Source organism: Molothrus aeneus, chromosome 9 (genome assembly GCF_037042795.1).
Source record: "Molothrus aeneus isolate 106 chromosome 9, BPBGC_Maene_1.0, whole genome shotgun sequence".
NCBI lineage: Eukaryota > Metazoa > Chordata > Aves > Passeriformes > Icteridae > Molothrus > Molothrus aeneus.
Window position 1 is genome coordinate 21,343,812 of NC_089654.1, and position 14,679 is coordinate 21,358,490.

Below are 14,679 nucleotides of genomic sequence, written 5' to 3' on the forward strand. Positions count from 1 at the left end.
CACTTGAAACATAGAATTATTTAGATTGGAAAACACCTTTAAGATCACCATAGCTATACTCATTTCCACATACCTTCATTCTAGAGGCAGCTACAGGTCACTGGCCACAAATACTTTGTTTACTTAATTTATTCTCTATATTAAATACAACTATAAAAAGGTGAACATTTAAAATATTTCATTTAATTAAGTGAATTAGCATCTTATTCTATCATACTGCGATTTGCTAAACAAACATATGTAGACATCCTTTTTACAGGTAATTTTTTATAACTCAGTTCCAAACAAAGCAGAAACACTATGACTTAGGAGCTTACTAATAGAATCATTCATCACTTGAACTAATGTTTTAATTAGCAGTTATAGAAAGCAAAGACCTATTTTTTGTTGTGTGTTTTACATTGACTTAATGTGCAACAGGTGACTCTTCAATGTTATTAGGCTGAATTGTCTGCCATTAAAACTTTGTTTTCAAGATTTTAACCAAAGATTTCTGCCCAAGAATAATGTTTTCAAACTTTTCCAACACAGAAATATTCACTTACAGTCAGTGCTGTAAAACTGAAATCCAAGTGATCATATTGTTACTGCTATATTTAAAAATGTAATATTTTAACTAAGTAGGAAGATAGGTGTATTCTAGCATTAATACAGAAGAAATACACCTGCACTGACAGCTAATGACACAGAAAAAAACCAAAACAATTATAAACTTCCCAGTAGTGAATCCCATTGAACTCCTGTGAAAAATACTTCAACATAATGATGCATTTTAAAAGACAGATCTGTAGGTACTGGGAGTGCACAGATGGAGAGAAGAGATGCAACACACAAGCTTGGAACACTCACCATCTGAATTGGTTTTTTGTGGAGATCTCGTTCGGTCACCAACTTTTCTTGGTCAGTGACATAAAGGCCTTTTTGTGCCAGGGCTTGTATAACAGCATCATGACCTAGAAGTGGTTTTGCAGCATCACTCTTGAGAATAAGGCTCCCAGCACGACAGTAGAGCTCGGCAGACAGCAGCAAGTTCACAACAGGTGGTTTAATGTGCTCCTGGTCATACTGGTCTGTGTAAAAGGGCTCTCGGAGCTCTTCTGGAACATTCTCTACAAAACACACAGAGCACAAGTCAGTATCAGAAAGGACAGTTAGACTGTTAGGGGGTTTTTTTAAAACTATATGTCAACTCAAAATTATGTTAAAGAAAGCTTACCCAAGGGGAGTAAGCTTACCCTATATCAGCAATTATGTTATAAAATTCTGGGAAAAATTTCATACAAAGGTAATATTTGAACTATAAATAGAAACTTGAGAAAAATTCAAAGTGCCTCACATTGCAAAGGCCACAACAGAACACGAACCTGTGGTTTACATCATCATTACATTAAAATTTCTTGGCTTCTCCAAATACATGCCCAAACATTCCCATCTCCTTTGGCATGATATTATATAGGTCAGACATATAAAGGCAGAACAACACCCACTTAAACACAAACCCTGGACTCTATTACAATAACAAAATAGAACTGAAACATTTTGTTTCAGCACAGAAAACTTCAAGACAAAAAGCAGCCTTCTAGTTTCTGTATATGCAGGAGAATTTGATTACTATACTGTTTATTTCAAAGGTCACACGTCACAGAATGATGACAATTCAGCAGTTAAGTATAAATATATGGGCTTTTGACTGAAATTAGAAGAATGGAAAAAGAATAAAAAATATTATCACTTTCTTTCTGACAAAATACTGAGTTCTTATTGGCCTTGTTGTGTTACTGACTTCCCTTAAAATTCTGGTTTTAATCCTTTTTCAGTGAGCTGGCTTAGCACCCACAGAAAGCTACACAAGATTTTGTCAAATCTATGCTGAGATTTTTAACTCTAAAATTAGCATTCCAAGACAATCAACAATTTTTTCAAAGACTGTACGTAACACAATACAGGCAGACTATAATTGTCTACCACAAATGTAGCAACTATAAATTAATTAAATATGGTATTAGATGAAATTAAATTAAATCATGAGTCAAGTGGAAAATAACTTTCAGATTTTCAGCCATACACACTGCAAGATGCTTCGTTTTCCTCCTGGAAGAATTTCATTCTCTATTGTTGTAAAATTAGTTAAGCCAACAACATTTATGGGATAAAGAGCATGTGATTCTTTTCCTGAGTCCAAATGCAAAAACCCTATTTAATTGCTAGAAGAAAAAATAAGTGTGTAGGAAAGCAGTGATGCAACTCAAGTTTCTATTCCCTTTGCCTTCAGCTGGATAAATGGCTACACAGACAAGGTTTGAATCAGTCTGGAGTAAACAGCCCAGCAAGGGTGGAGCAGGAGAAGAGAGAGAAAAAACAGAACATGCCATCACAAGATAATGACAGATTATCTTCTTCCTCATACATATTCTATTGCAGTTTATGTGCTTCCATGATGGGCTCTGCAAGGTGCCAGCTGCCTTCTAGTTGTGAGGGAAGACACGCTTTGCAGAGTGCAAAAAGTGAAAGAAATATTAACACATGTTTTAAATGCTGGAAGGGTGGTAGGAAAGGGTAAGATATTGCTGCTTCTTTTGCCAATTCAGAGTATCAAGGGAAAGAGACATAGTTTGTCATTTGCTTAAACCCTGAGCCTAAATTTGGCAAGAAAACTGACAGCTTTGCTTTAGAATACAGATCAAAATATACCATCAGCACAACTACTCTGCCCTTTAAAACACAAATCTAATGCCTTTTATTATCATCTTGTAAAAAAGCCCTATTTTTTTACAAGATGATAATAAAACTGCTAACAAAAATATCTACTGGTGTCAGGAGATATTTCCATCTTCTCTTCCACTTCCCAGCTTCACCTGCTGACTATGATGCAGATGATGATCCAGAGTCATCCAGTCCAACACAAAGCATTTCTAACTGAGGATCTCAGAGCTGCTAGATACCTGCTTCCCCAGGTATTGTTTTCATCTGTCTTAATTCTACCTGACCTTCTTTCTTTTCCCTGTTTGACTACACTCTATTTAAATATTAAACTTGTTATTTCTGAAGTCCCTAATGATCCATCTCCAGTATCAGGAGCTCAATTCTCATCAGGACTTTATCCTCTACAATTCCAAACGCCAACTCTTAAAGCATCTTTATGCTACTTTTTCAAGCTAGAGAGGATTAGAAAACATTTTTTTGTAAATATCTCACAATGCACAGGCAGCAGATTTTGCTTTTGAAAGAGACAAAAAACCCCACAAAAAAAACCCAACCCAACCAACCAAATAAAAACCCAAACCAAAATCCACACACCCCTGTTTTGAAGCAGATGAGAATTTCAATAACAAATAAAGCCATTTGTCATTTCTTAGAAGACTTAAAAAAACCTCATTCCTATATGAAAAAACCCTCTTGAGGCAGGAGTACTTAGCTCCACTCAAACAGAAGTCACATACTCTGTGGTTCAGATTCACTGAAGACAAAGACAGATTTCAAGCCTGAAAATTTGAGCCAGAAGAGAAATCTCAAGACAGTAAATAACAAACCCAATGCCTGTTAATTCTGTTCTTCTGTATCACTGAAGCACATAAGAAAGTGACAAGATGCAATAAATACATTTATCATTAAAGAATGACATCCACTGCTGGGATTTCATAATTAAAAACTCAATACAGCTTAAAAAACCAAAATCAACATGATAACTAGCAAAGGCAAATGGAATTATTTATAAAGCTTAGTTCTGCTTCTGAAAATATAGAAAAAGACAGAATGACATGTATGCCATTTCTTTTACTTCATTGGTGTACGCAAAAATAAATCTGGAAAAGAAACTTATTGGTCTTCATAAAAATAAAACCAGAAAAAATTAATTAGAAAAATCAAATAAGGAAACAAAGGGTTAGGAAGAGAAGCTGTGGCTACAGGCATATTCTGAATGTATAAAAAATGTGAAAGCATACAAACAAGAAATCTCTAGTGCAACAAGATCAGAATTCTTTACAAAAATTCCTGTCAGACTTCCCTCTGCACAGGCAGAAACATGGCACTTTCCCCCACTTCATAACATATATTAAACTGTTTGATATCAGAATAGCTCTTGATAGAAGATTCAAGCTGTGCTCTTATGTTAGAGTTTAAAAAGGAAACAAAAACCCCCACAGCAGATAGGTAACAGACACAGAAAACTATCTCAGAGTAGAAGTCCTTCCAGAATTGGCATGTGCTGCCTCTGGAGTCCTGTGGCAGGGAATTTCAAGGCTCCATCCAGTTCTCAGCAGATTACCAGCACAATCAGCAGGGTCAAAAGCCTTTATTAACAATTCTGTCAGGACTAGAGATTGTTAAACAGGCCCTGCTAGGCAGAGAAGAATCTTAACACTAATCTGCAATGCGTGCATTTTACCAGTCTTCCTTTGCCCAGCTGACAAAGAAGACTCATTCAGGATTAAACTCTGAGGCAAATGACCCATTTTAAAAGAAATACCTTGTTGCACATATTGCCATAAAATACCATCTGACCTTGAAATGCCTGCTAATTATGTCAGAGGGGTGTATGGGGACACTGAGTGCTGAACACCAGCAGTGCAGGTGACACCAGGAGACTGGGGACAGTGCTGGAGACAAGAGGCAGGATCTTCCCGCACTCTGCCAGCACCAACAGGCCTTGGAACACGCACCTGGATAAAGGCAGGGCTCGTGGGCTCATGCAAGGGAAAAGCTTTTCAAGAAACCAAAAGCATGGGTGCAGGCTGCCTGGGGAGCCAGCTGTGAAACTGCCATCCACAGGGACTTTCAAAACAAGGCCCTGAGAAATCTCCGCTAACTTTGAGGCTGGCCCTTCCTGGAGAAGGAAGCTGAGCTAGATGACCACCCTATTTTTTCCTAGAATTGTGAGCAGGACCACAGCTTTGGAAATCATTTTGACATTTTGAAATTTGTAAATATTGTACTATGAAGAGAATAAATGAAGCTAATGGGCAAGTTCAAGACACAGAGAAAAGAACAAAAAAGAAATAATACCACATTAGCCCAAGTCTGTAACTAAAATTTAACCACCAAGCTAACTTCAAAAAAGTAGTCAATGTATCTTCAGGTGATTTTTCGTAAATGATCAATGAATGAAAAGTCCTGCAGATGCTCTTTTTAGAGAAGAAAAAAAAATCAAAAAAGTAAGAGCTTATTCAAAGCTTTAAAGCAAATGCAGGATAATCATTGCTCCCTGTTGTGGTTTAACCCTAGTTCTAACTAAGTTGCCCAGCTGCTTGCTCTTTACCCCACTCTCCCTGCTGGGATGGGAGGATAGGGAGGAAAGCTGGAAAAAGGTAGATCCTGCAGGCTGAGATAAAAACAGTTTAATAACTGAAATAAAGTAAAACATTATAACAATAATAACAATGGAAGGGAAATAGAGACAGCCCATTCCCAAGCAGCTCTCAGCCCCTCCCAGGCAGCTCCCCCAGCCCATGCTGGGCACAGCAGCCATGGTTTGCAGTGTCCCTGGGGCCAGCTCAGCTCAGCTGTCCTGGCCACGCTCCCTCCCAGCTCCTCCTGCACCTCCTGGCTGGCACGGGGCACAGAGGAGTCCTTGACTTAGAGAGAGCACAGTGAGCAACCACTGAAACACCAGAGTGTTATCAACAGTGCACTCACTCTGAATCCAAAACACAGCCCAGCTACCAGCAAGAACATTCACTCTATTCCAGACAAAACCAGAACACTCCCCACTGTGAGACAGAAATGCAACTTAATTTTCCATTTCAACAGACCATTTTAAAGGAAAGGAATGGTCTAAAATTAATTCATGCATAACACTACTGAATTTACCTTTAAAAGTTGCTTTATAAGAAAACCTCCCTGCTCAGATAGGCATGAATTACTCCTTGGAAGACAGTATGAATTTGTTCTTTGGAAAAAACGGCTTGTGTTAACATGAAAAGTCTACATTTTCTTTAAAAACAAATTGGTTTTTTGTAAAGTTTCCATGCTTCCACAGAGATGAATACAATCCTTTACACAACTATTGAGTTTTTCAACTTTATAGCAGTGAACAGTTTCAGATTTATGAATGCTTGCTTTAAGAATGTCCAAAAGCTTAGAAGTCTTTGTCAACAAGGTCTCCATGTTGTTTGTTTTGCTTTTTTTAATTCCTGAGGACAATAAAACAATTTAAAATATTTTGCCATGGGCTTTCTAATTAAATGATGCCATCACTTTTGGGAGCCACAAGGCCACATTAAGCCTCACTCTAGAAAACTTCCTCTCTACAGGTTACTGATGTCAGTGCACAAAGACAATAAGAAAAAAATATTTGTAGAAGACTGAGATATAATAAGAATTATTTAATGAAAATTCTAATACCTTTAACCACCTCCTAGTGCAAACCAGTAGGTGAATGTATGCCAAATCTTAATGGACTTGCTGGTTTTCTGCAGGTCAGCTAAGGTGTGCTTTTGCCAGGAAGTGACCGTGTCAAGTTACCTCATTCAGACTCCACTTGCCAGCGAGGATTCTGGCGCCATATTCACAAGCTGGGCACAAGACAGCAGAGCTTGCACAGAAGTCAAGAGTCCAAGAATTGAAAACAGGTCAGAGAAGACAGAATTATATTATTTAACTGCTGTTGAATTTTTTTTAGTGGACTCAATAGAAGAGGGAGACATTTCAATTTACTATTTTATTTTGGAGACACTATCAAGAAACAAGACTTTTAATCAGGAAGCAGAAAACAAAATGAGAGAGTAGAGATTACAAAATAATTTTTATTTTTTGGTTTGTTGAATCAATCTGCCTCTTCCATTGTTCTTGGCTAGCAGGCTGTATGTATACTTCTGTCTAGAGACAAGTATCTAAAAGGTCAACACCCAATTCATGGCACACTCAGCCTCAGCTTAACCATTCTTAGCTTTGTCCACCTTGCTAAGATGAACTCAAGAGATTCTTGAATTTAGCATCACAGAAGTACTACGAATAAACAGATCTTACCCTCCTGCCTCTAGATGCTACAAAAACAGACCATTATCCACTGCTTCAACAGCTGTTCTGCACTTAAAAGGGATTCCTCATTCAAAAAAGGAAACAAACAAAAATAAACAAACAAAAAACCCTCAAACTAAAACAATTAAAAAAACAAAACCCAAACAAAATCCTAAAGAATCCCCCAAAACCCAAACACAAACCAACCCCAAAGCATTCAAGAAAAAAACATGCACAGCTCTACTTTCATAGCCTAACCAGACTTCAGTTGTTCTTTGAACACTGCAAATCACAAAAGAAATGCTTTATTAATTGTCACAGTAAGTGGCTATCCCATCCAATATACTGCCTTCAGCAGCACAACAGGAAGTGCTCCTCACAAAACCTAAAGAATGTGTCTGGTACTGGCATTTCTTATTAAAATGGGAAGATTAGCACCCAATTTACTAAAACCTGTGTATTGATTCAGGTTTTAATAAACAAAATAATTACTTAGAATTAATCCTGCCAATAAGGGGATCAATTTTCATTAACATAAATGCCTTTAGAACTTATTTTTGGGAGAGGCAAGTTATGAGAAATGTAAAGATAATACTATAATTATAATCCTATCTCACCCAGCTAGCACCTTGCTGACTATTATAGACAAGTCATGATTTAAATATCCTATTGAGTAGGGAAAAAGCTGGTTCAGAAAATTAGAGATAAACACTTCTTGAACTTATTACGAGACTTCATTAAGCCAAAGAAAACTTTTTGCCAGCCATAAGTAGATAGATGTGAATGAACACATCTTCTTAGGTGTTTGGCTTGCAGGTTCTCTTAGTGTAAGACTGCTTTTAACTGAATAAAAGAAAATGTGTAGGAAACAGCTAGAACTATACAAATCTTACATTTGGCAAATAGATTTCAAATATTACATTTCAATTCTGTAGCAGAAATGTTTATTATTACCACCTGATGCAGTAATAATGTATTGTCCAATTGCACAAAATAAAAAGGAAGGGGGAGGAGGAAGAACTTGCTCTACTTTTCTTATGAAGTCTTGAGAATTTTTCACTTCCATCTTCATTTTCCAGAATGATCAGCAAAAACAATCATTCTGCTCTTTAGCAGAGCAAGTATTAAAAGTTACTAATTTCAGGACTGGAACTGTATCCAGTTGTGCTAACTGTAGAATGGAAATTACTTAACATCTTATTGAAAAAGTGACACATTCCTGATCAACAGCATACAAATACTCTTCAAGGTTGAATGAGAGCCACCTTCAAATATGGAGTCACTCGAGTAACACAACAGATGACCCTAAATCATAGGGTGAAAGGGAAAATTTTAAACTATATTTTCAGTAGTAACTGCAATGGTGGTTCAAAAAATATAAAGAGAAACCAGGCATAGGGAGAAGAAATATATTTCATCTCATCACCTGAAATCAGTGAGCATTTGGCTACAGCCTCTGTCAGATCTGTTACATTCTGCAGACAAGCACTCACAGTGGTAAAGGCAAACAGGCTCAAAGGCACTGAGCTATTGAAAGAACAGATTCCATACCCCGAAGGAGGTCCATTGTCAACTGCAAGCCTGCAACTGTCCCCTTACTGATCACCTTCCTTTACATTTGTACAGGCACAGTACAACTTCAGAGGACTCTGTCAAACATAACAGATCCAGAAGTTCATACAATTTTATGTATTTACTTCAAAAAAAGTGATCTACACTCAAACTACATTACAACTGTGCTCTACAGAAAGGAGTGATACAACCACCTTCCAATTAAAACATCTCAGTAGATGATCTGTCTAATCCACTGATTGTAGTAGGACCAACTGAAGTATCAATTTGTCAGCAACTATTTCAGAGAGGTAATGAAATCTATATAAAAAAATTCTCACAAGAATCTCAAACATTTGTTTTTGAACTCCAAACCCTTCTACAAGGTTTTGCTACTGCCAGACTGAATACAAGTGAAGAAATTATTTCCGCTAGAAAAAGATTAAAATTTGCTCTGGCCTGCAACATCCAACAGATGAGAGTATTTAGCTACAACTTGTTTCTGTCAGAGACACAGTGTTCATTTCCTCCCTTCATGGTTCCGCTGGCAACACGGGCAAAGAGCAGTAAGTAGCCACATACCAGTTCTGAAAACATTAATCATCAGGAGAAAGCTATTTTTAGGTTTCTTGGGTAATATTTACTTGCAGATGATGCAATTGTAATCTATTGCTTCAAACACCTATAAAGGATACATTTAATGTGAAATTCAAGGTTAAAAGGTACACAGACTATCTAATTTTTACTTCAGAAAACACAAAAATGTTTAGGACAATTGCCCAGAATTTGCAGCTTTTATTTTGCTTTTAGTATATTCCTGTCCAAAAAAAACCAAAACAAAACAAAAGAACTCATGCTAATCAGTATAACGTATTACTGAAACAGAATAATATATTGTATGGATAGTAAAGGAGCAACAGCTTTTACTTGATTTAAAAGTGTTCCCATATTTTTCTGAAAATCAGACACAGATATACTCTTAGCTTTGTAACTAAAAATTGGATGAAAAGCTGCTTGAAAAACTATTTTCCAAGAGTAATCAGATGTCCCCCACCAAATGGGAAGAACATGTACTTCCAGGTTCAAGAGCTCACATCTTTCTTCACACTAGACAAGGTTGTAGAGAAGCGATTCCAAGCTACAGAAGGATTGGGAGCACTTTGGAGGACAAAATTATAATTCAAGATAATTTTGATAAGTGGAAGGAGTGGTTTGAAAATAGGATGCAGTTATGTAAGTATAGCTGCAAAGCAGGAACCTACAACAGTACAATTATAAGATGGGAACAACTGAGTAGGCAGCAGCTCTGCAGAGAAAGATAGAGAGCTACAGTGAATCACAGACTGCATGAGTCAACAATTCTAGGCTGAGGCAGAAATGGCAAACATCATATTTTAGTGAATAAATCAGAGTATTATAGGTTGGAAACATGAAATAATTTTTCAAATTTACCTTGTATATGGTCTAGCTGGACCAACAGATCTAGATTTAAGTACAGAGCTCATGTAAACCAACCACAGGAAAAAATTATACAAAAAAACAACCAAGCAAAAAAAAAAAAAAAACCAACCCCAAACCCCTAATAAACACAGAGAGCAAAAAAAGTTTGACCTACCAAAAAGAAAAAAAGTCTGTTTTGTCGAAGCAGTATAACAGACATTGCTTTTATTGTATGAAAGAGGTTAGAAAAACGTAACGTGCCCACCATTCTCAAAAGCACCAGGAAGAGGGCAAGTAATGGCTTAACAACATAGCAAAAGACATCAAGATTCTGCTCAAACATCTAAAAATAAATAAGGTCCAAACTGACTAAAAGACATACCATTGAAAGTCTATAATTAGTGATTTTCAAAAAACAGGCTAAACAAACATCTGTCATGAATGATGTATATTTAGCTCAGCCTGTCTTTAGGAGCATGGATGAATAACAAATTTTTCAGGCACATTTTCTATTACTATAGCAGACTGAGAAGGCAAAAACTTCACATTCCAAAATAGTGAAACACACTTCTGGTCCTTTAGAAATAAAAAGAGCACAGACTACCACAACATCAAGACTTTTTCCAACTCATTCCTATGAAGTAAGTCCCCTCATACTTTTAAGTTGAAGGTTACAGTGTCTATACAGTTCACCCAGTTCTTTAGGAAGAAATTTTTCTATACTGAAAAAGTTAACTGCCAGCATTGGCAGACAAGGCTGAAATTAAGTATTTGCAGATTTAATTTCTAAAGTCAAACATTCCCCCTTTTATACTTCACACTTGTTAATTTTCTCCCTTTCAGTTACTGCAAGTTGTGTCACTTAAACAATTTGATTATTACAAAACATTTAATCTGACATGTCCTAACACTGATATAAAATCCTACACACCCTCAACACTTAAATATTAATTCTTTCTTCAATTAGTATTTCTTAAACAATTCTTCATACAAGATGCCTTCAACATGACTGTTAATGCATTCTTACTCTCCTATGACACCTCACTAATAGGACAACTTCTTTTGACCTGCCTGTGTTGTGGGTCAAACTCTACACTTGCAGTTTGACCAAGGACAATAGCAAGAGACAATTTTTCTCTCAGTTTTTGGACCCAGGTATCAATGAAACACCAGAAGTCATTACTAATGCTAATGAACAGTACCTATTTCAAGTCTTTTCCAATAGCAGATCCACAACACATAGTCAAGCTGTATCCGCATCTCTGATTGTGGATTGAAATATGGTTTCAAGACTGTGAAAGCCATCCACTGAAGCATGTACCCCTTTGATACATAAAGATTGTGATTTCTTTAATGGATACATGATTGTAACAACCTATGCTTTTCCTTAATGAAACTGAGCTGCATTACTTTGTTTCATAGGGAAAAACCCTTCACCTTCCCCTGCAGGCTTAGGGAACTTCAGTACTTCAAGCATAAAAAAAAGAAATAAAATGTGGCACCCATAAACACACTAATCATCCTTTGTGTTTCTCTGTACAAATGTATATTGCAATAGTTAGAAGACATGACTGAGGCTGTGATTTATTCCCAAGAACTAAAATAATTTAACAAACCCAAACTTCCTTCCTTCTTGGAAAAGGTGAAGGTCAGTTCTTCTGTTTCCCTCCAAGTATAAAGGAAGCATTTGTACTGCAGACATGCAAGTCCTGTATACTGTCTTTCCCTACTTCAGCCAAACTTTTCTTTGACATTTCTAGTTACATTAACCAAGTGGAAGAACTGGGACCAGAAACACTACAATGAACTGGGACCACACACTACAAATGTGTGTGCTTACCTCTCTTCCTTCTGTTACATTACTGCACTGTTTAGAGAGCAGATGGAGCAATTATTCCCTCTAATCATTTTCATTTGAGCATCTCAGAACAACCCCAGTCATTAAAGGAAAGAGTAAAGGAATTTGGTTAGGATCCCACTTTTATAGAAAAGTAGCAGAAAAGTACCCTGCAAGTGGCTTTACACATCCAATAGAAACTCAACCAGTATGAACCAAGACATTTCAACCATGGGTTGGGAATCTGTCAAACTCCAGTAGAAAAAAGTTTTCAGGTTAGAAGGCAAGGTTATATAATTGCACAAGCATTGTACACTCGGAATCCTATGAGTAAACCCTATGGAACCAAGCTACCTAAAAATATAATGATCTCTGAAAATGTTCAATTAGGTCCTTCCAAGAATTTTCTCTACTGTTTTACCTCTCGTACCTGCATAGCTAATAAAGCCATATATCAAAATATTATTTGTGCAGATTTCACAAAGAAAAGCAAGTATACTTTATTGACAAATCTTTATTTGGAAACAATATTTTGATCTTTTCTTTCTTTTTGAAGTGATGCACTCACTGAAATTCACTAGATTCAAGCACTTTAAAAGTGGCTTTTTGGAAGCATTGCATCAAATATTATGAGTTCCCAGAAGCGTGTCCCACAAAGACATGCTAAATACATCCTAACCCTGGCTAATACATAACAGCACCTTGGCCCTAAATGTAAAAGGTGCAATACTCCATAAGGAGGTACCTTTTCCTGTTATTTTATGAAAAAAAACAAGGGCAAAAGCAATGATTGTTGATATCTACCTCACCTTTCAAAAACCCCATTATTTTTAGTGAACAGAATATTAAATTATTACAATACTACAGCTATACTAAAGCCAAAACCCACAAACAATAAGCAAACAACTCCCAAAAAGCTAAAATAATTAATTTTAAAAAACCCTAAAAAAATTCCAAAACAAACAAACAAAACCCAAACAAAAACCCCCCAGCTTGGTAAATTTTCAAAATGCTTCCCTCAGAAGACCTCTGCAAGTCTGGTATTCCTCAAGGCCCAATAATATTTCAGGCACAGAATAATAGGTCTGGTATTTCTCAAGGTCCAAGGTTTTCAACGACAGAGCACTGGTGTCTTTTGGAGGCATTACAAATCGATTCCATTTACACTTAAGACAAGGAGAGCCTTCTGTATTGTGCAGGCCAAAACCTGGCACTAAATGCTCTTTTCCCTGAAACCTTTCTTATTGCTGAACCACTCAAATGGCTTCAGGCTACTGTCACACATGTCAGAACCCATTTCCATTGCTAGCACCCAATTCTGCTCCTAAGCAATACCAGGAAAAATTTCAAGATGACAGACGAACGCAGATTGCTGGGGTTTTTTCACATTGTAGAAGTGTAACCAGACTAATAAATAAAATACCATTTACAGAGATCGATTCACTCAAGCAAAACAATATGAGCGCCAATACACAAAATTTACTTGCTGATGGAAACAGTGGGGCTACTCCAAAAAGACTAAGTGTAATTAAGGAAAAACAAAAGAAAAACAAAAAACCTCACAAGGGGTAAGAGATCTTAGGGAAAGGGAACAGACCAAAAGCATTTCCCACACATCTCCCCCCTTCTCAGCTCCTCAGGGAATGGCTCGCACGTCCTCAGTAGCGAAGCAACCAAGCAGGAACCAGCATCAAAGAAAGGGAAGAAGGAGACGCCACCTACCTGTCCCAAAGGCTTTGGCCACCAGCCAGGCCAGATTACAGGCGATTTTCGCTCGGGAGAAATCATAATGGTCAAAGGGTTTGATGGCAGGAACAATGAAAGTCTTCCTCATCTCCTTGGCGTCTGCAGCATCCCCCATCTTCTCACAGGACTCCCGGCAAGTGGGAACTTACATGGTTGTTTCTCCGTCCTCCTCCTCCCACGGCCGGGAGAGCCGGCTGTAAATACGCCGACAGCAGCTGAGAGCAGCGCCGGACCCAGCTGTCCGTAAAGGGCTAACACCGCCTCCCGCCTTTCTCTGCACAGGAATGTAGCCGAGTCCGAGTGTCCTCTTCTTCCTCCTCCTCCTCCTCGCTCTTTGTCTCAATTCACTCACGCCGCCGTCCCTCCGCCTCCGAAAAAATGCCCCCGGCGGCCCCGGCCCCGCGTTCCCTGGGGAGACCCTGCGGCCAGGGCTGGGCTCCCCAGGCGGCCGCCAGTCCCCCGGCCCGGGGCGGGAGCCGCCGGCAGGGCCCCCGCAGCCACCGCAGGCCGGGACGCGGCCCTTCCCAGCGCCGGGATGTCAAAACGCCGGGGTCCGGCCCCAAAACGCCGCACGGCCCCGCAAAGCCCCAGCGGCGGCCTCTGCGGGCCGGGAGCAGAGCCGGCTCCCCAACGCTGCCCGGCGGCCCCGGCGCCCCCCGGCCGGCCCCCGCTGCCCGCGCCGCTCGGCGATGCCGCTGCGGTTCTCCACCCGCGGCTGCCGCACTGGATGGGCGAAGGCGGCTGCGCATGTGCCGCCAGCGCCTCCCCGCCCGGGCGGGGCGGGAGCCCGAGGGGCAGCGCCGGGGCGGGCCCGGGCCGCCCCCTCCCTACAGGGGCTGCGGGCGCCGCGTCAGGCGGGGTCGCTCGAGGTGGGTCCGGCCTGGGGTGGGGCGGCCTCGGGAGCGCGGACAGGCCCGGCCCAGCCAAGCCTTCGCCCGGCGGCAGCGGGAGGAGGAGGGGGGAGCGTTTCCCGCGATCAGGGGGCGCCGGCGGCGCTGGGAAAGGCTGGGAAAGGGCGGTGTCCCTCGGCCGCGGGTCTACCCGCCCCGGCGTCGCCGCTCTCCACAGCGAGGCCGGACGGGCCCGCTGCGGTGTCGTCGGGGAAGGTCGGGATCAGCCCAGCGTGTCTCGTCTGTAAGGGGCGCTGA

General features: G+C 39.7%; 1 protein-coding gene across 4 annotated transcripts in view; it reads right to left on the minus strand.

Moving 5' to 3' along the window:
- The window catches only part of CAMSAP2 (calmodulin regulated spectrin associated protein family member 2), an 80,149-nt gene extending 66,200 nt beyond the window's left edge, over nucleotides 1-13,949 (minus strand). For 2 of the 4 annotated variants that reach the window (XM_066555276.1, XM_066555274.1), the window contains exons 1-2: nucleotides 13,508-13,949; nucleotides 850-1,109 (exon numbers count right to left, since the gene is read on the minus strand). In XM_066555276.1, coding sequence (XP_066411373.1) covers nucleotides 850-1,109; nucleotides 13,508-13,646 — 399 coding nt within the window. In that variant the 5' untranslated portion in view covers nucleotides 13,647-13,949. The remainder of the gene's footprint in view (nucleotides 1-849; nucleotides 1,110-13,507) is intronic. The other 2 variants (XM_066555277.1, XM_066555275.1) reach the window with 1 other exon arrangement.
- Between the last annotated feature and the right edge of the window lie 730 nt (nucleotides 13,950-14,679).